Genomic DNA, 25,368 nt, shown 5'->3' with positions numbered 1-25,368 from the left:
TGTGTGCCAGATGAGGGGTACAAGGCTGGTCTGCGGGCTAGATAGGATGCATGAACTGGCCCTACATGCAGGATGTGGTGTGTAGGTCCAGCCTGAGACCCAGAGGTAACACTATAAGCAGAATAATAGGGTTTAGCAGACTGGCTCTTTGACACCCTTACTGCATGCCATTCTGGCCATCCAATTCAAGGGAGACTCATTCAAGCTGGAATAGGTGCAGAAGAAGGGCTGCAAAGCTGTCCATTTCCCAGTTCATCCTGACTTATGGGAGGAGATTAAAGGAGCTTGACTTTAGCTTTCATTGTGCTGAGATGTGATTTGCCCTTCCTAAACGCACTGGAGGGCAGGAAGGGTGAACAGAGAGGACAGAGAAGAGCTATTTAAGCTTAAGAACATAATGGGCACTAGACTGGATGGGGCTAAAATTGGCCATGGATAAATGTAGGCTGGAAATTTGAATACATCTGATTGGTTTTAAGGTGGAGTTGGGTCAGTTTGTGAAAGGGGTCCTACAACATGGTCACCTGCAGTAGCTGATGAGCCAGGAGGTCTCTTTCATGCCTGGGTAACCAAAGGGTGTGAAAATGCAGCTGCCAAATATATTGCTGTCCCATAAAGCTGTGCAGGGTGTTGGCTTAGTCTCATTGCCCTCCATTCCTTCTGCGTTGCTACAGCTTGGTGCCCTTGGCAGCCCTCTCAAAGCCATATGGTGGGTGTGCAGATGTGATGATTCTTCAGCCTTGAGACCTTTTTTTTTCTGTATGTGGCGGAAAGTAAATCAATTAGGAAACTTGTCTCTTCAAAATAAGAGTGAGAAGGGAGAGTGACTCGCCTTCCTTCCTCTCTGAGGAAGCAGGTCCTGCCCGTAGTTTGTGAGCAGTCCCTGTGACCAAATCACTGACCTGTAGCGAACTAGCTTTATGGGCACAAAACATGATCCCACGCCCTAGTGTGAGATGGCTGCTCTATAATAGGCCAGGCTCACTTTAATCAGGAAAGGGGTTGGCCCTGGCATACACTGGACCCATCCCCGCTATGGTTCAGGCTTTGGGTATCTCATTTCCTTGTTCTCAGTCTCATCTCCTATGATGTCCTTTTCATTTTTTTTAAATTATTATTTTTTATTTGTCTCTCTTCTCAGGAAAATCAAAGCCAACCTTTGTTAGGATTGAGGCGGTGACTGAAAAAGAAAGCAGTGAAGGCACATTCGTTCAGAAGGAACAAGTCCGTTTTTAACAGGATCAAGTCTGAATTAAATGGCTGATAAACAGATCAGGTAAAAAAATTTTGCTACTGTGTGCCCCCTCCCAGACTGGAGTGACTGGATGGGAGGATTGCTGTGTGGTATGTAGCAATGTAGATGAGATGGTGACTTATACCCTTATACACTCTAAATCCTTCTCTGTTCCCTTCTCACCCGCTCTGTCCAGCCTCTCCTCCTTGTCTCCTGTCTAGTGTCCCTCTGTTATTTCTATCTTTTACCCTGCACTTCCCATCTCCTTGCTTCTACACCTTTTAGAGGCGCATTTAGGTGCCCTCCTGTTTGTCCACGTATTGAAGCCCTTGGAGGAGCTATTCCAGTATGTAGCTCTCTTGCACCCTCTCACTGAGGCAGACTTTGTGTAATCTTGGGAATATTGTATCCCAGCACTGCCATTCCCATCTAGAATGACCAGCACAACTGGAGTGCACAGCTGGTATCTGACAAACCTTGCACCTGTTAGCCTCATGGCTGAATTTTTGTCTTGGAAAGTGCTTCTGACTCCTGTGGCTTACACTACAAACCTTTCCAGAAACCTGGCTTCAGGGGTTTAGCAGAGCCCTGTCTGTGAATTTAATTTCTGCTAGCTCAGCCAGGGTTCATGATTTGCTTACTGTTCAGAGTTGGTCCAAAATAGAGGCATCTCTTGTCTGGTTCCCAAGCTATGCTATGGTTCCAATGTCAAACCCCTTTATTAATGCACGACTGCTGACCTCAGGGAGCAGTGAGGTCAGAGGATGAATGTTATCTTGTGACAAAGGGCTTGGGGATTTGGTTGTGTCTGATGCTGGTGAGAAACTGGCTGCTCTTACTGGGGCTTGTCATGGTTGGACTCTTCCTGCAAGGAAAAACCATGGCTCCTAAACTGAGCATACAGAAACTAGAAGACACTCTAATACAGTGGCATCAAATGTATAGCCTGCATGCCGGATTCTGCCTGCTGAGCTATCAGAAGTTGAGGGAGTTAGCAATGGGGCCATGTCCTTGGGCCCTAATGGATTTTAACCATCAGTGGCAGGAGGCCAGGTAAGGTCTGTGCAGTTACAGTCCTTGCTTGCCCAACAGCCCCTAGACCTGTTGTAAGTGCTGCTGGCCCCACAGATCAAGCCTGATGGGAGCCCTTCAGTTCAGATCCAGCTCAGGGTGAATTTGACACCCCTGTTCTAGTAAACTTGTGCCCTGAAAAACATTTGTCATGAGTGTCAGGAGCTTGGTGTGTGTTCTTCTGTGAATTGCATGTCTAGATTCACCCTTGATAGGCCTGGTAGCTGTATATGCCTGATGACCATAGCAGAGTGAAAGACTAATATCGGGCATCTGTGTACCATAAACCCAGCTGTAGCTGAACAGCTAGAGGGTGCAGGCAGGGCAGGAGGCTGAGATTGAGGCAGAGGGATAACGCATCGCTTTCCAGGATGCCTTTTTAGCTTACTATCTGGGTATAGAGCAAGGAAAGAAGAATTCCTGGAGACCTAACAGTCAAGCCTGGGCTGCAGAAGAGCAGAGCCTGTTCCTACCTGTGCTGTGCACTTGCTGCACATACTTTGGAAAAGTATTTTTCTTTTGTTTGTATTGCTATAGCACAATGGAGGACTAAATGGTAAGTAGTGTACACACACCTGGTAAGAGACAATGCCTGTCTAGAAGAGTTCACAGTCTAAGTAGTCTAAATAGATCAGATAGAGGATGAAAGAAAGAGAAGGTTATCCCATTTAGCAATAGAGATATAAGTTAAAGAGGCTGAGTAAATTGCCCAGTACCGCCCAAGAAAATTGGTGGCAGTGCTGGGATTACCTGTCTTAATTTCAAGCTCATTTTTGCTCTGAAGCTGCACTTGGACTCTGTGCCTCAGTTTTCCCATTTGCAAGTTGGGTTGATGGTATACATTTCAGGGTGGCACTTCTACAGAGTCTTCCAGAAATATTTGCCCATGCGAGTCTGTAAACATGTTCTCCCCCTAACTGTGTTGTTCCTGAAGGGATCTGATCTGTTGAAATCCATATGCACTGGGCATATTGAGCAAGCATTTCCCACAGCCTAATAACAGGCAAGGGGAGAAGCTTTCTGCAGGCCTCTTGCAGATTGTATACTGCCTCAGGCTCCCTACCAGCCCAACGGATTGTATACTCCCTTCCCCCCCTCCCAGCCAGCCCAGACCTTTACCATTTGTTCCCTTTTTATCTTTTGCACAATAGCGCTGGTGCTTGGGCCACAGTGTTGTGTGTTAAGGAGGAAGTGCCTTTCGCTTTCTGTTTCCTGGAGGCCTACTCCCTGTCCTATACCCCTGAGCCTTCATAACCTGAACCAAGGCACAAACCTTCTTGCTATGCCAGTAACTTGATCGCTTCTGCCACATCCATTATAGATAGTACTCTGGAAGGCTTCTCAGTGCAGGAGGTGTTAACAGAGCCTCTGCCAAGATGCTCTGGCAGTCAGCCTGTCTGTTCACCTTGCATCACTCCAGCAACCTACCCTGCCAGCACCTTAGCTTGGAACAGTGCTTCTGTCCATGTCTCTGAGCCCTGCTGCCTTCTGTGAAACATGTATTATCCTGGAGAAAGAGGAGGCTTCTTGGGCAATTCACTCCATGGGCTCGTAGTATTTCTCAGTCCATTTAGCTGTGATCAGGAGCACACTCAGTCAGCATTTGAATATCCAGCACATCCCATGTCCCAGGGTTCATGTCCTGCAGTTTTTCTGGAGGAAACGGACTGGAACGATCTTGTGGGCTCCCTTCATCTCTAGCTACAGTGGAGAGTGACACTTGCCACACATGTGCTGTCCACTTCTGTTTCTGATTTCTTGGAATGTGAAATCTCATCCCTCCACATCTGCAAGCATGTAGCTTAACATCTGTCCAAGAGGCTCCACTGACTCCTGTTGTAGTGGTTTACCAGGCTTTTAGTGCCTCATACACACACTCTTCCATGCCCCACTTCCTGAACACAGTTCCAGGTGCAGTATTTGAGATGTCTTTACTGGTTCTGAAAGCACATAATGCTTGCCTGTCAGCTAAGCCCTTTGCAATGGGTTTTTCACACATGCTGTTAACAGCTAATGTGTCATGAATCACTAGTTAGAAGTGTGTCTACTGCCTTCTTTCCAGCACTAAAACACTCCTTCCTCTTCCTGACGGTTAAGGATAGACCAGATCCTTAAATGGGGTCAGAACATGCTGTTCCCTTGGTCTGGCGTTGGCCCTTGAGGGACTATAGACAATCTTGGACTCTGGACTAATAATTTTTCAGTCCCTGAGTGCTTACTGGGGGTGTGGTGGGGGGGCGGGACAAACTTTTTAAGTGGGGTACTGGACTAAAGCAAATGGAGTGCTCCAATCTGAACCCACATGCTGATTTGGTGGTGTCTATCTCTGGAGTCGGGGCATGTTCTTGCTTCATGTTGAAAGCTTTACTCAGTTCCCGTCAGTGTGTGAACAAACCCCAAACTGCTGAAGGCCTGAGTTTGCCACGCAGCAGTGCCACCTGCTGACTAGTTAGGAGCTCCAAGGACAGAGCCATGGTGGGAGCTCACCAGCCTGGGCCCTCCTACCTGAGGAAGCCAATCCTAAGAGGTGGTCCCTGCAGAGACCCTGGGGGGGGAGGTGAGGAGGAGGAAGGGGCTGAGAGATGGAGGGAATGGCTTTGGAGTTTCAGGGTCCATTCAGGCTTCTGTCCACCTGCTGGTGGCAGCCAGATTTCATGATACAACTAGATTTCCCCATTTTCTCAAAGAAGGGGGCATTCCTGCCTGACAACTGTTGGACTTGTTATATCTTTTATTTGCCCATAATGGAGACTGAGGCCTCAGTGTGCTTACTGTGGTACATGTGTAGTGAGAGGCAGTCTAAATAGACAAGAGGGACAAAAAAAAGTGAGTGCGAGTGATCCGTCTGCATTTTACCCATGACAAACTAAGGTACACAGATTAAGTGACTTGCCCAGGGTCCCACGGAGTTTGTCACAGACTGGGAAACTGAACGTGGGTCTCCAAAGTCCCAGCTTAATGCCTTGCTGACGAGGCCAGTGGTGAAATAAGTGGTAATGACACGTACCTCAATCAAAAGCGGCTTAGAGTTTTTTTTCTTTGGGGTTTGAAGGGCTGATAAGACTATGGAACTGTGGCTGAAGGGTCTGGGGTTCACTGATTTTTTTTTAATCCATTGCTTGACCTGTTATTCTGCGTCTTAGTTTTCCCATCTGTAGAACTGGGATAAATGGTGTACCTGGCAGAAGCACTTGAGAACCTTGCATGGATATTCCTGCCTCAGGGCAGTGTGGTTGATGTGTGTTCTCAGGGTCCAGCTTTCTGTTCCAGGTTCTCGTCCCCTCTTTGACTTAAATTCCCATTGCAGAGACCTGTCTTTTGCTTATTCCTTGCAGTTTACCTGCCAAGCTGATCAATGGAGGGATAGCTGGGCTCATTGGAGTCACCTGTGTGTTTCCCATTGACTTGGCAAAAACACGCCTACAGAACCAGCAGAATGGCCAGCGGATGTACACCAGCATGTAAGTACTGCCTGGCCAAAGTCCACAATGGTGGGTCAAAACAGGGCTTCCGACCTGGATGGGGTGGGATCCTTGCATCCTTCTCATCTCCACTCCCTTAAGGCAACACCACCATCTCTAGGAGTTAAATGCTTTTAGAGAGAGAGGCTTCAAAGGAGCTGCAGCAGGAGTCCTGACTGAAACCCAGCAGGCCAGGGTGTTACTGCTTGGGTCTTGCACTGGATTAATGTTTGCATGCTCATGAACGGTGTATTGTCTCACACCAGTGCAGAAGAGAAGGATGGTTCCATGCTGAAGGCACTGGACTGAGACTCCTCCCGCTTCAGTTCTGTGCTGTGCTACAGGCTCAGTGTACTAATGTCATTTGATAGTCTCTCTCTGTGTCTCTCTTGGGTTTCCGTCTGTAAAATATGGGTAGGCAATGCAGCTTTTCTGCCTAACTTCTGAGCCTTCTCCTAGATAGCCCTGCTGTAAGGTGAGTCCATACAGCACAGTTAAGCCACGAACTTGGTTGGGACCTGTCCAGTGCTCAGGTAATACTAACTGTTAATAAAAGTGCAACCTATCTTGTAGACTTTAATTCCAGACCGGGAAAAGTGTAGATCTTAATGTTCTGCCATTAGTGCAGCTATGCCTGCTACTATCTAATGCTGTGGGTATTGCTTTGCAACTAATGACTTCAAAACCTTTGCCCAAAAAGTGTTGCAACTGTGCAGTACTGTCCCTGGATAATATTTTTGTGGCTCCCAAAAGGGTAGCAGGTGTTTAAATTCCAGCGGGGGAGGTTATTTAATTTTTGTATTTCCCCCCCAAGATGTCACTGGCCACACCAGTGCTGCTATTTTAATGGAAAGCAGGCTTGCATGCTGTAAGGGTGAGATGGGTCCTCTCATGTTCAGTTGATCATATAGAGAAGGATGGCAAAGTACCTTGGTGAAAATGCCATTTGTAGGGCCTGATTCAAAGACAGTGGAAATGTTTCCATCGTCTTCAGGGGAGTGTGGATCACACCCAAGTTAACAAGGGGCACTGACAGACATGCAGTGCAGCTCCCCGCTCTAACTCATGTTGCTTTACAGAAAAGGGGGAGGGCAGGGGGACAGATCAAGCTCCACTTCGGAGCCTATCCAGCGAAGGAGCTGCTTGCCTGCAGCCTCTCTACCCTAGCACCCCTCCCCCCCCACTCCCCTCCCCAACTCTGGTGCTGTCTGCAGGGAGGGAGGGGGAGCACGATGCTGGCTGGGGTTTGCCTAGCCTGAACTGGAGGGAGAGGGGCTGGGGGGCTCCAATCCACCTGTCCCTGCTCCAGCTCAGGCTGGGCAAACCCCAACCCTCAGTGCATTCATTCCCCCTCCCTTTCTGCAGACAGCACTTGGGATGCATCTGAAATGCATCAGCCCAGCCCTGATCCCACATGGGGACTAACAGAAGTTTTTTAAGGCACTCCGCTTTGGAGCACCTTCATCTGATCCCTCATTACCTGAGGGTTAATTTGTCATGTGATTAGCCACTTTTAAAGCTGTCTGCAGCTGTGCATTTCTGTTGGGGCATGGCTGCAGAGCACATTCAGGGGGCCAGTCATGCAACAAATGTCACTTGTGCCAGTACCCAAAATATTTAGAAGATACAATTACCCTTAAATTACAGAAAGGCAGATAGAAAAGAGAAAAAGGTAATGGTTTATTGATGTCTTCTATGCTTGTCCATATAAGGTGAGTATCATTAAGAGGATATGACTTGAGGAAACAGAGGGCTTGGGAAACCATGCTCTGCCTACTCCTTGCTGCGGGCTGCTGGAAGGCAGTTGAAAGAGGCCTCTTTGAAGACGCACTGGTTGCCCAGGGGAGGCTGATGGTTGACATTTACAATTTCACTTGAAACATTGCATCAACCAGCCCAGGAGGAATTGTAAGCAGTGAGCACAAGGGATCTGAACCTGGGGACTAAACTGTGAAACTCAGGTTTCTTCTACCTGTCTCTTTCCCTCCCTCTCTGTGAGCAGTTTTGTGCCCTTGCTGCCATACTTAAAGGAGGTTCTGAGCTCCTCGTGTTACAGGTAGTATCAGCTCAGGCTGGAGGCAGACTGCCTTGCCCAGCCACTCCTAGACAGCCTTTGCTCTTGGATATCAAGTGATGTCATTGGCTTGATCCAAGGACCCAGCCCATCACTCTAGGGCTATGGACAGGTGTAGTTTTAAATGGCTTCAAAAGGGGAAAGGTGTTGCCTATGCAGAGTGGGCATCAGCTGTGATGCTGTCGTGTCCACCTGATCCGGCAACCACAAAACATAGTTTTCCACTCTCTGGCCTGATCCAATGGATTGCTGTTTTCCTGGGTGCTCGCAGAGCTCTCTGTGGCTTGTCTGGTTTGCCTATCTAGGTACATTGTAGGCTGTGGCCTTATGTCTCACCCTGTGTCTTGTTTTGTGCTTTGTAAATGGAATCCATTGGTGCACAACAGTCTGGGAAGGCTGGTCTCTGCCACAGTTTTTCTCCCTGACCTGCCTGCTGGTGTATGCCAGGCAGCAGAACTGCATATAGCACCTCTGGATGGTCCTGTGGCATGTAAGATGCTATGTATGACCTTGTGCATCCTGACCCTTCAGCACACACAACACTTCAGCACACACAACAGGCTGGTTCTAAGAAGATACAGATTTTGAGGGAAGAAGGCTGTTATTGTGTCTGGTTGTCTACTACAGCCTCACACCAGGACAGTATGGAAGTGTGTCCAGTTGCGTAACCGGTCACATAAGGAATGAGGAGGAGCTGCTAGTTAGTTTATTCCAGCAATCTCTTTTCAGACAGCACCTCTGGCTGTTAGCAAAGGAATAGGTAACATTTACATTTTAAAATAAGGCTTTGCAACACTGTTGGCATCTGACTAAGATTTGAACAGCCAGGGGAACATCAAGGTCAAAGGAAGCCTTTTTCAAGATTGAACTGGAAAGCCCCTGAATATGAGGATCAGAAAGGGAGAGGTCTATCTCGTGCTAAGTTATCCCACTAAGAGATGACACCTGTCAGCCCTCTGTCCAGTGCAAACAGGCCAGGACAAGAACCCTTTAAAGAAATGAAAAGGTTGCTACCACTGGCAAGTCTTCTGTGTGTAGACTGCAGGACAGAGCCCTAACCTTTTAAGTGACCAGTACTTTTGGGTACTTTAACATGTTACAAAAAGTGATTTGCTCAAAGTGTTGAGCACCCATGGTCTGAACTGAGCCCTGAATTTTCAATTGGAAACTAGTTGGATTCCTACCAGATTCAGTGGACTAGCCTTAAAGCTGTGGCTACCCTGTTGCCTTGTCTTCTCTTTGAACCACAAGAGCTGCTGCTTGAGTGAGGACTTTTGAAGTGGACTGGTTAGTTGATGTATTTTTAAAAGCAGAAGCTCCTTGGCTTCAGTGGCTTCTGAAAGCTGAAGAGATCTGTGTTTTTGATGCTACTATACACTAGGTCCTATTGTTCCTCATTATTTTAATTAGCTATGGCTCCTTTTTCCTCACTTATTTCAGAGAGACAGTAGGCTGTGGTGTGTCATGCAAGTGCCTTCCTATCTGAGGAGAATCTGTCCTTGTTCTTGTTTGGTTCCTCAACACCCCCACTGAGAGGAAGAGATTAAGATCGCCTTAGATCAGCAGCTCCCATCCTGAAATGATCACTGTCACGTATCTAAATATCTCTGACCCTCTTACAGCTTATCAAACTTTTAAATGAGAAGGGGTGCTCAATGCAATCCATGGACTAGCAGCAGACCCCATAGTATGGTCTTGCAGAACACCATTTGGGACCCATTGCCTACAGTTACTGGGCTTCTCTGAGGCTTATGCTTGGTTTAATAAACTACATGTCCTTTAGTACTACTGGTACTTAACAGTGCTCTTTCCTGATGAACTGCACATGTGTATACACATGTAGACATGCATACACACATGCAGCATACTTTCCGTCTCCCCTTCCCTTCTCCATCCTTCTCCCTCCCATTGCTGACGCAAGCACCAGTCCCTTTTAAGCCAAGGAGCAGCCCTTAGTCAACATGCATCCTACTTACATAGTCTAATTTAATTCAACCCTGGCAGTAAAATGTGCATTGTCTTCCTGTGCTCCCTTCTCTGGACTGGGAATATAGCTACTTTCTAGACACATATGAATATATGTGCATGGGCATGTGCATGTATGAATGTTTTGTATATGCTCCATGCACTCCTTGAGGCTGGTTTGGTGGCGTAAGCTTACACTAAGGGGTGGCACTTTTCAGTTCCCTGATATCTACTTGGTGCGTAATTCAAGCAAGCTGCCAGACACCCACTGACTTCAGTACTTCAGATGAGGCTGTTGTTGATGCATGTGTGAGGATCTGAGGCCAAGCCCATTGAAGACCACAGCAGTCTCTCACTGTTTTAAGTGAGGTTTAAACTGGGCCATAGATAACTTTCCATTTGTTAAACTACTCCCAAAGTACAGGACAATGAAGACTTTTAAAGTGATAGAACACAGTTAGTACTGTGCAAACCATTGATGTTTAAAAGTGAGCTCTATTTCCTTTCCTCAAGCAGCAGTGATCATTAGAGCATCTTGTGTGTGGTATTTTAGGCTCCTGTCTCCCTCTGTTTTAGAAAGCTGACTTTCTTTGCACAAGGTGAGTCACTGCTTCAAAGTCACTGTGAACCAGGTATGGGAGAGCTATGGAAGCCCTAACAGTGACCCAGATTCAGTGGCTCATGCTGTTCCTTTCTCTGCTCTGAGTTTTGCTGACGACCTAAAAATGAAAATCACGGTTTTGTGTTTGCTGTTCTCTCAGCACCACCACTTTTTGAGCTCTTGGAGATTATCTATATCTCTTTGTTGCAGGTCTGACTGTCTCATTAAGACAATCCGGTCAGAAGGTTACTTCGGCATGTATAGAGGTAAGAGTTGGAGCATGGCTTCTGACTGTCTCCTAGCTTGGCTTTCAGACCCCCAATCTTCCATCCACTCCTCCCTCCCACCACCTTTCCCTCTGTCCCATTTATGTCTTGGACCTAGTATTTCTGGTGGCACCCAATTCCACAGGCTACTCATCCATACAGTAACTTAGTGGACACAGGCTACCATCTTACTTTTTGATAGAGATAGAGACGCCCCATGACCTTCCTGAAAGCTACAGGTAATTAGGGATATGTGTATGCATGTGAGAGGGTCAAATTTTCATCTTCCAGTGGTAGAAAATCTGGAATAATGTCTCTGCCTTTAATAGGGATTGACTGGTTTAATTTAGACTTGGAATCGAGTTCATTGGTGGCTGTGTGTATAACTGCAAGTGTGTGCAAATCTTTCTCTCTGAGGTGTTTATATAGCATTGATTGTAGTATTTGTTCACTGATACAGATAAAAAAGGAGCACTCTAATTGCTTGATTAAATGAATCCTTGCTCCAGGTTTAAGTGGGAATATAGATATCATTGAGCCTGGCTGCTTGTAGGGGTGCTCTATCTTGCCAGGGCTTTGTTAGGTTACCAAGGATACATGGATACTATGGCTTGATGTAATGAGGATAATAGATTGGCTGCTGAAAACAGCCAGTCTCGGGTCCAGGTCCCGATGGGAGGAGCAGGAGGCGGGGCTGATTCTTGCTATGGATTGGCTGGTTGCATTGGTTGTTTTTCAGAGCAGAGAGCAGTCCCTAGACAGGGAAGCAAATAACCTGGAAGAACCGTGGCAGATCTGATCCTAATGAAACATTCTGACATTGGTGATGCTCACTTCTCCATGGGTTGGGTTTTTGTGGTGGTTTTGTCCTTGGGGAAATCGCAACAAACGAGCGATTTCAGATCTCACCAAGGCAGAAGCACTGAAGCTGCATTTCCTAGAAAAAATTAAGGGAAAAAAAGAGCCCTTGCAGAAAGCCATCATAAACAATAATACCACAAAGAAATGAACTGGCCTAGATTTAAACCCCAGGTCAAGTGCAGATTTAGCTGCTGTTGGCACTGGTTGGTAGAAAGCTCACTGGGTGGAAGTGAGGAGGTAGCAGTGTTACAAAGTGGCTGCAGTCTTGCACTCTGCTGGGGGCTCTGGGACTGAGGATGTGGCTGGTTTAGTGGGGGGAATCAGCTTGGCCTCTACTCCGGGGTAAATTCAACTTCAGGCTGCTCTCCACTCCCTGCAGAAGCTTCCAACAAGGGTAAGCTGTGCCAAGCAAATCCACCCACTCACACCCACACACTGCTACGTGCCTCCAGATGCACACTGCCATCTGGCTGAGACAACCCAGCCCAGGAGGAGCCAGTCCACACATTATCCAGCTCATTGCATCTGATTCTGCTTTAAAAGAAGTTTGCTGCTGTTCTGGAAAACAGGAGAGAAAAACAGGAGTTTGGGGCTAAGCAGTCCTTCTAACAGGCAGCTTTGTTTCCAGACCTAAAGAATCCTTCAACCCAGCCAAGTCGATGCACAGAGAAGAAATGCCACAATACCAGTGTGTGGGTTGCACTGTGGTTGCTGTATCTTCCTGAATGACCTTGGACAAGTCACTTGTCCAACTGCCTCTGTTTACCAGCTGCAGGTGGGGGATAATAGGGCATCAGACTGAACTTCAATAAGGAAGGGTTTCCATGTCACCTTGTGGTACTTTGCAAGACAACGGGATGTGGTGATGGACCCGAGTAACTGTCTGACCTGTTACAAGGCAATCCTGGTACTTCTGGCCTTATCCAGAGTCCATTGATCTTGGTTTCTCTAACTGTCCCTAGTTGTAATGAAGTAGTACACAGTTCTACTTTCGTCTGTCCGGAGGGTGGGGGACTCGATGCTAGTATTCACAGAACAGGCACTCGGATGAGCTCTTCAGTGCTGAGGAACAAACACGGTGAATGAGCACATCCCACCCTGCTCTCTGGATGTAGAGCAGGATGCTGTCCCTTTGCCAAACTGTCTTTATAGCAAAGCATTACAATAGTGCTCCAGCAAACCGGGCAGCCTCCTGTGGCCTCTGCTAATAATACCCTCCATGCTCTCCCTTGGCTCACACAATACCTGCTAAAGCTATTCCTGGCAGCTTGGACCAGCCAGAGTGTTTCAGGTCTTAATCTCTCCCATTAATAATTTTGGCATTTATTTTTCTATTTATTCTGCTTTCTTCTTTCCCAGGTCGCCTTGAGAGAGGTGTATGTGGGTGGTAAGCAGCACCCCTCTCTGTTTCTCTGCTACCCCCACCTCCACACTTCTAGTTGCTCAGCACATATTGGTTCTGTCTTGCCACATTGGTTTGAATTGGATTTTTTTTCTCACCCCCTTGCCAGAAAGCCTGCAGGTGCCACACTCCTCCAGTTAGCCAAAACCTCAAAACTCACTGTGATTAAACAAAAAACATCTGAATCCAAGGCAATGGCACTTCTGCCTAATATTTGTGCCCAAGTACGTGCTAGGACTGGACTGGGTTCACTCATCTCTTGCAAAATCCTTCCCTCCACACCTCTTTTTGTTCTAAAATCCAGGTGCACAGAATCCCCGAAGTCACCCTGGGTGTAACATTATGATCATGTGAAGGTTTGGCCCACTGAGAGTCCTACCTAGTCAGTGATACATAATGTGAATTTCTAGCTACAAAAGCTTAGGTAGTGAACAGTCCCATTGTTTTAATAGTCCTCCTGCTTTCCTGTTTTCCATGTCTTTTCTGATTTGTCTTTTTAGTGGCACTGTCTCTTTTTTCTTTCCCAGTGCTAAAAACTACCAGTCTACTTATAACCTGATAGAACTAATTCAACAGGGTGGGGGATCTTGTTGTGCTCTTTTAGACCACATGGACCACACCAGTGATCAAAAAGAAAACACCTTGGTCCATGTACCAGTTTGCAAGGTGCTACTAGGATATGGGGTTTCAATATAAAATATACCTTTTTTTATAACAAAGCCTCTGAGGTTTGTAAGTAAAATTCCCATATAGAAGATTCATCAGGACTACAAAAAGGATAAGGCCATTGCTTTTGTTGTTTCAAAGCCTGGAAATTTGAGATTCTTAGTAACACTTCCACCTCTTGAAACTTTTGTCATGGTATTTAATTTATCCTGCCTTCCAGTTCTCTGCTGTCACTTAACATCCATGTAGCATTGTCTGCTCTCTGTGGAGGCCTTCTAAACGTGAACTTGGGGTAGAGAAGAACAAGCCTTAAGCCACCTGTGATAGGGGATGCATGATAACATTTTTTGGGTGTATAGAGAGTGGGAGAGTTTGGCCAAATTTGAGAGTGCATTATCAACTGCCAAACTGTCTTCATAATATACTCTGTTCCTCCTCCTCTGGGGACTTAGGTCTGTTATGGGTTATTGAGGACAAGGATTATCCATTCTCTGTTAAGCAGCTTTGCTGAAAATAGCAAAGATTTAAGAGAGAACTCAGGCTCTTTTTAAAAATTGTATATAGTTGCATTTTTTTCTCCATCCTTTCTGTCCGGTTGCAGTTGAGGCAACATTAATCCCAAAGCTTCTTCATTAGTTTGAGAGCTTCTGTATTTCATATGAAAACCCATCCCATTAACTCTCTTGTCATTAGATTTCTGCCTCCTTTTCTCCTGGAAGCCTGTGCACAAATATAAAGCTGGGAGATGGTTTTTTTTCCCCTTGTGTGTGGAAAGGTGTATTTGGGTTGGAGTGCTGTAGCCGTGATGGTCCAGGAAATGTCCAAGAGGCAGAGATTTTTTTGTGATATCTTTTGATTGGACTAGCTATATAATTGGGAGTGTTGTTGGACAAAGCTTTTGGGCAACAAATGCCCTTCCTCGGGTCACTTGTTGATCAAAAGCTTGTTCAGTAGTGCTCTCAACAACACAGTTGGTCCAATAAAATAAATCATAAAAAAATAATTTCTCCTCTGGAAAGTCCATTGTATTTTCTGGCCCTTGGCAGCTTGGTCAATAATTTGAGCTTATACCAGGACACTCTAATAGGCATTTAATTTTGGTGCACGTGGCTGAAAATCGGGCCAATATGAATTTGCTGTATGGATGTGTAGTTAGTGGCTCTTGGAGGGAAAGAAGGGTGAAGGGAATGCAGGAGGATGTATACTTCCTCCAGCAGGGAAAATGTGTGGTGATGACTTGTAGGCTCAACTCTGAGGATCACTGTCTTCCTCTAAAGGTATGAGCATAATAGTTTGGGGAAGGATTTTACACTGAACCAAGTTGAGGCCTGGTAGAGTTAGAGCCCTGAAAAGTCCAAGGGCTTTAGGAGAAGACAAATTGCCACTAGATATAGTTAAAGGGAATACAAGATCCAAGGTGCTTACAGGTCTAATCACCACCAAGATCCAGTGAGTTAAATGACTGCCATATCACTACAAATACGTAGCAGAGAGATTGGCCTGCCCATTTCTTACCAGGCAGGTGTCATAAGATTTCTGTAGTGAATTTAGACTCAGGGCAGCTGGAAGTAAGCAAGGCTTATTAAATTAACCAGATGGGATCATTAAAGGCTCTTTCCTCACAATGAATTTCCACACGGTGGAGGGAGAGGATGTTACATGAAGTTCCCAGCTTTGTGTCCTGTGCTCAGTGTTCTGGCCTCAGCTCTGATGTCAGATCCATCTAGTTTTGGGCTAGTCATTTAGCAGACATTTTTAGAAGCTTTAGATTTATGTTGGGAGGGGTTATAATTTTAATAATTATGAGTAATAATTGTATAATTTTATAATTTTGGCTTGAGAATCAAAGCTGCTCCCAGTGCAGGATGGGAATGGGCAAGACCACCTATTAGAGGGCTCCCTCCAAGCTAAAATGTGCTAAGAGGCTGAAATCACAAACCACACATTGCAAACATTTGCTCAAAGCAGGAAGCTGCACCACTCCTTTTGTTTTGCCCCACCCACACCCAGGGTGACTTAAAACCTGCTAGGATGCCCTTATGTTTGACTAATACTGGTCTTCATAGCTGTCAGACTGAAAACAGAGCTGTGCAGGCTGTTCATTGTGGCAGCAACAATGTAGGGATTTGCCATTTGTTGCAGGCGACAATAGAATACTTAAACGTAGTGGGAGTGTGAAGTGCTGTTGACATACCAGAGCAGAGAGATGCAGCCCTCTGCTGTGGGCTGGGACTAGGCCTGGCCTCTGGTGCTTTTATGTGATTTATTACAGACTGGGTGCTTGCCATGTGTATACCCTTTAGATCCAGGCCATTGTGAGGCTGTTGTAAGGGTGACACCCAACAGTGAAATGAGAAATGAAGTTTTCTGTCCTAAGGGTTCGATTCAGAGCCTGGTAGAGGCACTCCTGTTGACTTCAGTGGATTTTCAATTGGTCCCCAAGCCTTCCACAGCCCCTGACCTCCCTAGATTACTTGAGTAAAAACAAGTTAAGTACAGGCAGTCCTTGACTTACAACATTTCATGTTAAAAAGTTTTGCACTTACACCGTTTATAAATTGACACCCTGGTTCAACTTTATGACATCAGTTTTGACTTTACAACACTTGATCTGATGCCAAGCCACGCCAGCAAACAAGTTTGCTGTGTTGCCCATCTCCCTGGAGAACATCTGTCCAGACTTCCTTGGACACTTTTTTTTTTAAGAAAGCAGACGATGCTACAGAAAAACCTGCAGCCAAGATTCCTGAGAAGACTCCAGCCAAGAGTCACCTCAAAGAAGTTCTTCCAAATCAGTATGATTGCTATTTACAGTAGAAATACATTAATGTAGCTATATTACTCATCTATAATTGATCAGGTACAAAATTCTGGGGTATTTTTTGGTGAAAATAGGGTATCGGGCCTTGGTTCAGGAACCAATCCCCCATTTATAACATTGTTTTGTATGAGAAAATTGGTTCTGAGTTGCAACGTTTCAACATTAAGACCTGGTTTTCAGGAACCAATTGTGTCGTAAGTTCGAGGACTGCCTGTATGCCAGTCTTCATCTGGGGAGATCTTGATTTCTCCAAACTTGGAAGAAGCTGTCTCCAAAGGCAGGATGGGGCTATAACTAATGGAACTTGTCCTGCCTTGAACCTTGATCAAAAGTCCCCTGAAATCATTGAGAATGCTTGTTTCAGTTTTCTTGGATCAGGCTGTGGGGGTGTGCACAGACACATACAAGGTGGGTTCTGCTAACGTAGCAGGAACTTCAAGAGCTTGTTGAAAAAGGAGCCAAGAGACTTTTGGTGAGATCTTCACATGCCCAAGGGATTTGGACAAAGACCCATTGACTGTCAGTGTTTTTTGTGTACTTTGGAAAAACATTCTGTCCCCTACCCTTCCCCTGCCACCTCCCCTTTTTGTTCCTGGTTAGATTTAAGTTGCAAACCCCACTACTGCAGAAGTCACTGCACTCCATAATCCATCCAGTGATCAAGTCCTTTTTCTGGCTGCTCCAGTGCACCTTTCCTCTTGTTCCTTCCCCAGGGGCTGCGGTGAACCTGACTCTAGTGACGCCAGAAAAGGCCATCAAGCTAGCGGCCAATGACTTCTTCCGACACCATCTCTCCAAAGATGGGTGAGTGTGCAGCTTTTACTGCTGGAGCAGTGCTTGTGCTGAGAGACGTGAACTTTTTGGGGCGGGCTGGGGAGGGAAGCAGCCTGCTATGCATAACTGGGTGAGGTGTTGTCATATGATCTGATGTCCTGACTGCAGTTCACCTTTGAGTTGGCCCAGTCAGTAATTTGCATTCAAGCCAAAGGCCCCATGCCTGGAACTGAAAGTGAAAAGCACCTCCCCTGGAGGGCTTTTTTTTCCCCAAGCTTCCAGAAATAGGTCTAAAGCCCAGCCAAAGTGAATGTAGCTAGAATTCTGCAGAAAGTATCTGCACAGATGCACTTCATCGGCTACTGGTCAAACAACTGCTGGGAGGTTCCTCGTTCTCAACCCCCAATTGGACACTCTTCTACTCCCTCCCAGTTTTGTGCTGACTATGCTCTGAGCAGCTGAGGAGCTGAAGCCAGGATGTTTCCAGGTCCCAAGTATAGCAACAGCATCTGGTTTTGCAACGTCCTAGCTTTTTATTTCTTTGGAAATACTTGGCAGCTGTGGCATGGTGGTGGTAGTATTTGGGGGCAGGAATGTGTGTGGACATATCAGTAACTGGCACTTTCTGGTTCCTCTCAGAGGTGACCAGTATTGAAAGTCCATAAGTCAACAATAGGGACATTATTGAAAGGTTCTTTTTTGCTCATGTGACTTCAATGCCAGTGAAAGTGGCTGCATAGATAGCCCTGAATGTGAAGCCCTATATCTACAGCTGCTTGTCCTATAAACCTATTGCTTATTTTGCCAAGGTGTTTCCTCTCCAGCTCACAGCATTGTTCAGTTTCCACAGACTGTTTAGGCCTCATCCCCTCTGGTGACTGTCAATAAGGGGGCTAGATGTTTGGATATTTGTTTGGCAAAAGCCAGTAGATGGCTGATGCATAACATGTAGCTCTTGGCCATTAACATCCTCAGTTGGATTTGCACAAGGGAGCTAAAGCTGAAAAGTTGCATATCCTTTAACCAGTTGCTTGACCTATCGGTGCTTCATGGTACTTGGGGCCAGAGCCTCAGCTAACATAACTGGGGGCACCTCATGGGATTTCATAGGAACTAGGCTAGCTTAGACGAGTGGAGGACATGTTCTTCAATCCTTGTTTGTTCCAAGTTACTTAGGCTTCATCCTGGAGTGTTGGTTCTGTTGTAGTCCACTGACTTGATGTCAACATCTGGTTATTGCTGAAGAACAGAGGCTCAAAATTAGTGAAGGCTTAACAGTTTGTGGAGGGAGGGAAGATGTTAAAGGGAGGCGAGAACAGCTGGGCTGTCCTGTTGTCTTGTACTTTGTAGGACTTTTTCAACCAGTTGCACAGGGGAGGTACTTGTCCAGCCAGTCTTGGCAAGGCAGATTCTGGGAGTATCTGGGCTGGGTGCGGAAGGCCAGCACAGCTTCCACATGGAATTGGATGCATCAGTGCAATAGGTCTTGGCCCATTGGTTTTGAGGAGATGCCTTTCTATGCCCTTGGGTCCTCTGCTAGGAAGGAAGTGAGCAGTAGTGATGTGTTTGATTTACAATGGAGAGTGTGGGTGGGCTTGGCTGTGGTCAAAACTAGTAGGTATCTCTGTCTTCTGTTGCTCCTGAATGGCTACTCCGGCAGGGGCTGCCCACTGCTATCTTGGGAAGCTGCAGCTCTGCAGTTGGAGTTCTGTATCTCAGCACAAACTGTCTCAGCCAGCTCTGGGTATGTTGGCTGGGATCTGGTCTGGGTGATGAGACTGAATCTTCTGTGGTCTTGGACACTAATTGCTTTGCACTTGCACACTGCTGGGCCCTCGGGAGTAATTGGGCAACTTTTGGGATATAAAAAGAGACTGGAGTGATCTGGCAGGCTTTGCTGGTGAGAATAGCCAGAGGGCAGCCTTCATTTAGAACCTGCCGTTTCTGGGAGTGGGACAAGAATTGTGCAGCTGTGCTGGTAAGGGCAGCACACAAAGCAAGATCTATGTTCCTGTGGGCCATCATGGCTATAACACTAGCAAACAGCCATTGAAATGGTATAGCCCCAATGGAGACATGGGATATGCCAATAGGAGGGGCTTCACTGCTGGAATAGCATCACCACTTCTCTTCTGTTGGCAGAACCACATCTACACCAGGAGTTTTGCCACCACCGCTATATTGGCTTGGCCATGTTGTTTCTTCACACTCCTTCCTGACTGAGCTTTTCCCACAAAACTTTATAGGCCAGATGTGGTCTGAAACTACTGCAGAGCCATTGTTTCAAATCCCTTTCCCTCAACTCTTGTGACTGCCATGCGATAGAGAGACTGTCCTATTAAAGGGGTTGCCTCTGTAGCTTTCTTCATGTGCAGCTGCCTTTCACACAATTTGTTGAGTCTTTTCCAAGCTGATGCACATGTGGCTAGCTAAAATGTGAGACCAGCAGGCCATTTCATTATAAGACACTCCCATTGATAAGCGGAGCATCTTCCCTCTGCTATTCCATGCTCATCCAACATGCACTAGAACTGTCTACTCCAACTGCTTGCTGTCCTTGATTTTCTCTATCAAGGCTGATCTATCCATTTGGTTTCTGGAGGGGAGAAATTCTCCTCCCCTTCCCCTCATTTCCCTGGTAAACCATGGCAAGGCAGGCAAGGCTAGAGACCAATCTTCTCTACTGAATCGGAAAACAAGGTACTGCAGTCTTTCCTCCACCCTCTTGTATATGCAGTTGAGCATGTGCCACTGACTCTCCAGTCTCCAACACCTTGTGCAAACTCCCAGATAGCAGAAAACCTAGATTCCAACATATCACCATGGGCAAGCATGGGTTCAAACTGCTTGGCCTGGGAATGTGCTTCCATTCCTGCCTGCAGTTATGATGGCAAGGATATGGATATAGATGATGGTAAAGCTTCACTCAAACTGTTCAGGTTTGCTCTAATCCAGGGACAGCTCTGGGGGCTGCTTGTGCATGATGCAGGCACAGAGGCCTCTGCATTAGCAGCGCAAGTCGTCCTGGCATGACTAAAGTTAGCTAGGGTGTATTTTAGGAGTGCCGTGTATCTGTGAATGTGCATCCATTCTGGTGAATATTCCGCCCCTGCGATGTGATTGTAGCCCTCTTTGGAGCCACCACGTTTGCAGAGTCTGCAGTCAGAATGCTTTCCTGTGACTCTTTGAATGGGAAAGCTGACCTGCCAGGGGTTGCCTCACTGGAAGTCTGCTCAAATTTTGAATGGGCCAGGGTTGCTTGTCCAATAACATGTGCACACATACAAATATGAGGGGGTATATGGGAGCATGTACATGAGGTGCATCGTGACGGACATGAGGTGACCCAAAATAAACCGGCCTTGAGTTGCACAACAATCCACTCCGCACATGGGTATTTTTATTTAATTATTTTCCCCCTGGACAGTCCTGCATTACAGTGAACCTGCCTGAAATGGCAAGTGAAGTTTTGGTGGCTTCAAAGAAGCAGACTGTCCCTAAAGGTGGGACTGAGAGAATACTTGGAGCTTGAGGGTGGGGCTTTAAAATAGGGCTCTTATAACTTGGGATTGGCTATTGCTGGTGGTTCATGTATTGTTGGAATCTTGTTTTACTTTGTATGCTGTTTTGAGAAAAAAAGCGTCCTTTGCCCCCAACTTGCCTTAAGCACCATGTCAAGCCCTGGGCAATTCAGTCTTCCTGTCACAAGCTTATAAATTATTTTGGCAAAGAAAACCAACTGGGATGATGCTATGATGTCTTGGGCATTTCAGTTGCCCCTGCTTCTTCTGTGTGTCTTGGGGGCTCCGGAGGGAATGCTGAGTCTGTCTGGATTGTGTCTAATCCCATCATTAGACCCAGCATCTTCTGGTGTCTCTTCTGGGTTGTTCTCCAGGGTATCGAGGACTAAAAGCAGAAGATCACATAGGAGCCCTCATTGTGCAGCTCTTCGTACATCTGTGCCTGTTTGAAGCTGCTTGTACTAATGATACTTTGCTTCCAAAGAAGGCAGGGTGGAAAGAAGCGAATGGGGATTTTCTGACTTTGGTCTATGGAAAATGCAGAGGAGGCTTTCCTGAGCTGCCCTAAGGTTAAACACCTCTGTGGTGAACATTGCTCCCCCACTCCCCCTGCGAGGCCCTGAGTGAATAAATAGCTGATAAGATAGTAGCTGTTTTGTCTTCCAGAGCTAAGTACAATGTAAATGGAAGAAAAGCCAAGTCGCTAGGGCCAAGATTGAGGGATGCGTGTCAGCATGTCCTTAAGAATTCTTAAAGGCAACAGGCCCCTGTCCTGCACTTAACACGCATTATTTAGTTTTTGTCCAACAAGAAATCCCCTCTTATAGGGGCATGCTTTTCCCCTTCCCCCCCACCCCCCAGTCAAGCCCCACAAAGTACAAGGTCCTGGGTGCTGGATCCCTTATGAATATTGGTCTGTTTTAAGGTATTTAGTACTAGACTCTCAGAATAACCAGTCGCTTCTGAAAATCGTGACCTTGCCACACCCTCGACAAAGCTTTTCCTTTTGAGAGCAACTATAAACTGCCTCACAAAGTTTCCTTTCCATTTCCAAAGCTTAGAACAGGGGTTTTCAACCTTTTTAAATAAGTGTACCCCCAGCTGGGGGGGTGCACTGCTGGATGTAGAGCAGCAGCAGTGCAGGGTGGTGGGTAGGGTGGCCATCATAGAGGATATTCTGGTTTTCTGCTGCTCTGTCCTCTATTGATACAAAACCTGATGCCTTTTATGTCCTCTATTTTTTCTCTCCTCAAGAGAAAAATAAAGGCGTCCAGTTTCATATTAATAGGGGGCAACTATACTGTCCTCTATAATGGCCTAGTGGTGGGTGGTGGCAGTAGCGGTGGCTGTGTGCAATCTTCCCTCCCCCCCCTTGCGTCTGGCCAGCCAGGCAGCGCTTGTGCAGCCCACAGAAGGATGCCGCTGCCCCCGCTCCCCCTCACCCTCAACGGGGTGGTGGGTGGCAACGCTCCATCCTCACCTGCCCGTGCATACACCCTAGGGTACTTCCCAAGTACCCCTGGGGGTATGTGTGTCCCCAGTTGACAACCCCTGGCTTAGAACACTGATCGTTGCGGTGTTTTGTGCCTGCTATATCAGGGTATCTCTTGCCGGGGTATTTTAGCCTTGGTGGGCTAAAAATTCTCCTGAGGTTTATTATTAATGGTATCTCTTCATTATAAAATGTCTCCAAGGGGCCTAGCCAAGGCCCGTTATTATTAACTTTCCTTCCCTGCCCTTTGATTTCTCTCTCTTTCCCTCCCCCCCACCCCTTTTATCTTGACCTTCACTTTGTTTGCTGTTCCAAAGCGCAACTGAAAAGTGCTGGTTCAGCAATTTTGGTTCATAGCCAGCCCAGTGCTATTGCATTACTGGCTTCTTTGCTAACATGAGCAAATTTTTTGAGGAATGGATATGGTAGTTTTCCTTCCCCCACCCGCCCTTTCTGGCTTTGTGCAAATCGGATCACTTTGCTTGGCGAACAGAAATGCAAGGCGCTCTATTTGCCGGTATGTGCTGCTGCGTGAGGTGTCCATGGCCACTTTTGCTAGTGCCTGATCCTAGTCCTTTTCCTTGTAGCATTAGAATGGGCCTTCGTGGTGATCAAGCCTTCACCCCTGCTCATGCAGGCAACCAGGTCATAAAATCCCATTCATAAAACAAACCGCATCTTAACACTAGTTCAGTTCTGGACCACCTTCCCAATAGGAGCAGTGTGGGCAAATAAGCATGCCTGCTTTGGTAGTTAGAAACCTAATTTCCAGCCTAAAGTTATTCAGAGTGACTTCATCCCCATCTTGTCCTTGTTTCAGCAATGTCCTTTAGCTTGAGTAGTTCTTCTTTACCTTGAGAGAGCTCCAGAGAGCAGTCATGTCCCCTCTCAGCCTTCTTTTTTTGCTGGGCTGTTCTGTTTCTTCCCACAGGATAGGTTCTCTGTTCCCCAGATCGCCCTCATCACACTTCTCTACCCATCTCTCTCTCTTTACTACTGAAATATATACCCCTGGGGTAAAACACTTCTGTTGTTTAAACTGCATACACATCTACCCAACAAAGTATTCTGTTCAGCACCTCCTCCTTCAGGAGCATAAGGGTGGGTGGGCAAGTGGAGCCACAAACCCCAGGTGCTGCTTAGGAGGTAAGGGGCACCCGAATGGAGTTGGGGGAGTGTCTTGCTCTCCTCTTCCCCATCTCGCGTATCCTGCAGCACCCTGGCACCAAGGAGGGCAGAGCAGCAGCAACACTTCCTGGTGTAGGAACAGCAGCTAGAGGTCTGCTGCTGCAGAGGAAGCTGTTGCCTCTTTGTTTTTGCCTCTGAACGATGGTGTTTAAATGGCTGGTTGACACCCATGTCAGTGGGAGAAAAAGGAGGTGACATATTTCCAATCCCTGCCTCCCCATCCCTCAAACAGCAAACCTCTGGCTGCTGCTTCTGCACTGTGTGCTGCCACCAGCCAGGGTGCAGTACTGGCCAGTTGCACCTCTGGTGCTGTGCACTGCATTCAGTGGATGGAGCAGTGAAGTTAAAACGAAATCCTACAGGCAAGTATTTGGCCAGGACACCATGAATGAAACAGCCATACACCTGGGTTTGATTTGGGGGGGGTCAGGAGCTCCCCTCTTCCCTCCTCCCTCAAACTGATAGCAGTACCAACCACAATGGACTAGGGCCACTGCTTTATATCTTATTTGAAGGACAAGGTTGTGATTCATTTGTTGAAGTTCCTTTGGATTTCCCCAGCATCCTTGGTTTGACTATAAATGCTTAAGTAACTCCATAAGGCCTTCTCCACCTGATGTCGTGCCAAGTACATTTTTTCTTCAGAAACAGAACCTGCTCATCCTGTTGGGATCTGTTTTAAATGACTCAGCAGCCAAACTGAACCCTGACCTGCAAAGTGCACATAGCCCTATCATTTGAAAAGGCCACGTGTTCAAGTGAACGGGGCACTCAGTTGGACACACAAGGCCAGGTTTCTGTTCCAAGCTGTTCTGTGTGACCTTGGGTTATTTACCTACCTGCCCCCACCTATTTCTTTTGTCTATTTAAACTGGAAGTAATTTGGACAGAGATTGTATCTACAGTCTACAGCCTCTCACTAACACACATGATTCCAATTCTGACCTGTTAACATCTTAGCTGGGAGTCCAGCCTTTCTTCTCAGGGATGAGGTTAAGAGATGATACAGTTCCTGTGGATAATTGTCGACATAGGAAGAAGTCACCTGATACTGCAGGGCTCTTTAGTCTAGCAAACAAAGGTGCATAGCAAGAGCCAATGGCTGCAAGCTGAAGTCAGGAAAGCCACATACTCTTAACAGTGCAGGTTATTCTTAATGCTGGAGCAATTTGTCAGGGGACCCCTCTGACCTTAAAATCTGTTAATCTTGAGTGAGCTAAAGATGGCTGGTTTAATCATGGCAAAAACTCAGTGGTGGGACATTGCTTTGCACTCATGCTGGCAGGGATAGAGTGGAATAAAGCCACAAAAACCCACATCATTCATACTTGGAAACCAGGTCAGTTATGCCAATGTGTGATGCCCCACACACTGCTGTACTATCGCTTTTTCTGTTTCTAAACTGTATGCCAAGTGCACTGCTCTACATTGTTTCCTGGCTCAGGAAGCCACTGTTTTTTGTAGCATCCTAAGAGGGGCTGTTACAGCTTGAGAGGATTTAGGAAGAGGTTAATTACTTTGTTTCTTCACTACTTAAATATCTCCAGAGAGAAGTGGCTGCAAGTGGCGCCTTAACAACTCTTCCCATCATGGCGGTGGTTGTACTGCCATAGTTGAGTTGCCTGTTTTTGAAGCTGCAGTTCCAAGTGGCTCTTTGGGCCTTGCTACACCCTACATGCAGTGAGCTGCATGAGTGTCAATTGGTGTTAGTGCTGGCTTGGAGTTTGGAGCAGTCACACCCTTAGTCTAGAAGCCTTTTCTGACTGTCCCCCACCTGCACAGCTGTGACTTGGCACTAGAGGCCGGGTGAGCAGGGGCAGGACTATGAGCGGGAGCTGGGGCTGGAGCTGTGAGTTGCCGCTACAGGGCTGGTGAGCCAGGACAAGCTCTACCCCTGCTCTACGAGTGGGGGTGTGAGATCCTGGGAAACAGAAGGACTTCAGACTGGGCTGCACATCTGTGAGGAGTGGC

General features: G+C 46.7%; 1 protein-coding gene across 6 annotated transcripts in view; it reads left to right on the top strand.

Moving 5' to 3' along the window:
* SLC25A22 (solute carrier family 25 member 22) overlaps positions 1-25,368 on the top strand; it is an 80,400-nt gene that overhangs the window by 43,814 nt on the left and 11,218 nt on the right. For all 6 annotated transcript variants that reach the window (XM_019485157.2, XM_014604211.3, XM_019485155.1 and 3 more), the window contains 4 exons: positions 1,142-1,276; positions 5,641-5,766; positions 10,617-10,672; positions 17,136-17,226. In XM_019485157.2, the coding sequence (XP_019340702.1) occupies positions 1,257-1,276; positions 5,641-5,766; positions 10,617-10,672; positions 17,136-17,226 (293 nt within the window). In that variant the 5' untranslated portion in view covers positions 1,142-1,256. The remainder of the gene's footprint in view (positions 1-1,141; positions 1,277-5,640; positions 5,767-10,616; positions 10,673-17,135; positions 17,227-25,368) is intronic.

Source organism: Alligator mississippiensis, chromosome 2, assembly GCF_030867095.1.
Source record: "Alligator mississippiensis isolate rAllMis1 chromosome 2, rAllMis1, whole genome shotgun sequence".
Lineage (NCBI taxonomy): Eukaryota > Metazoa > Chordata > Crocodylia > Alligatoridae > Alligator > Alligator mississippiensis.
This window is presented reverse-complemented; position numbering and strand designations above follow the sequence as displayed.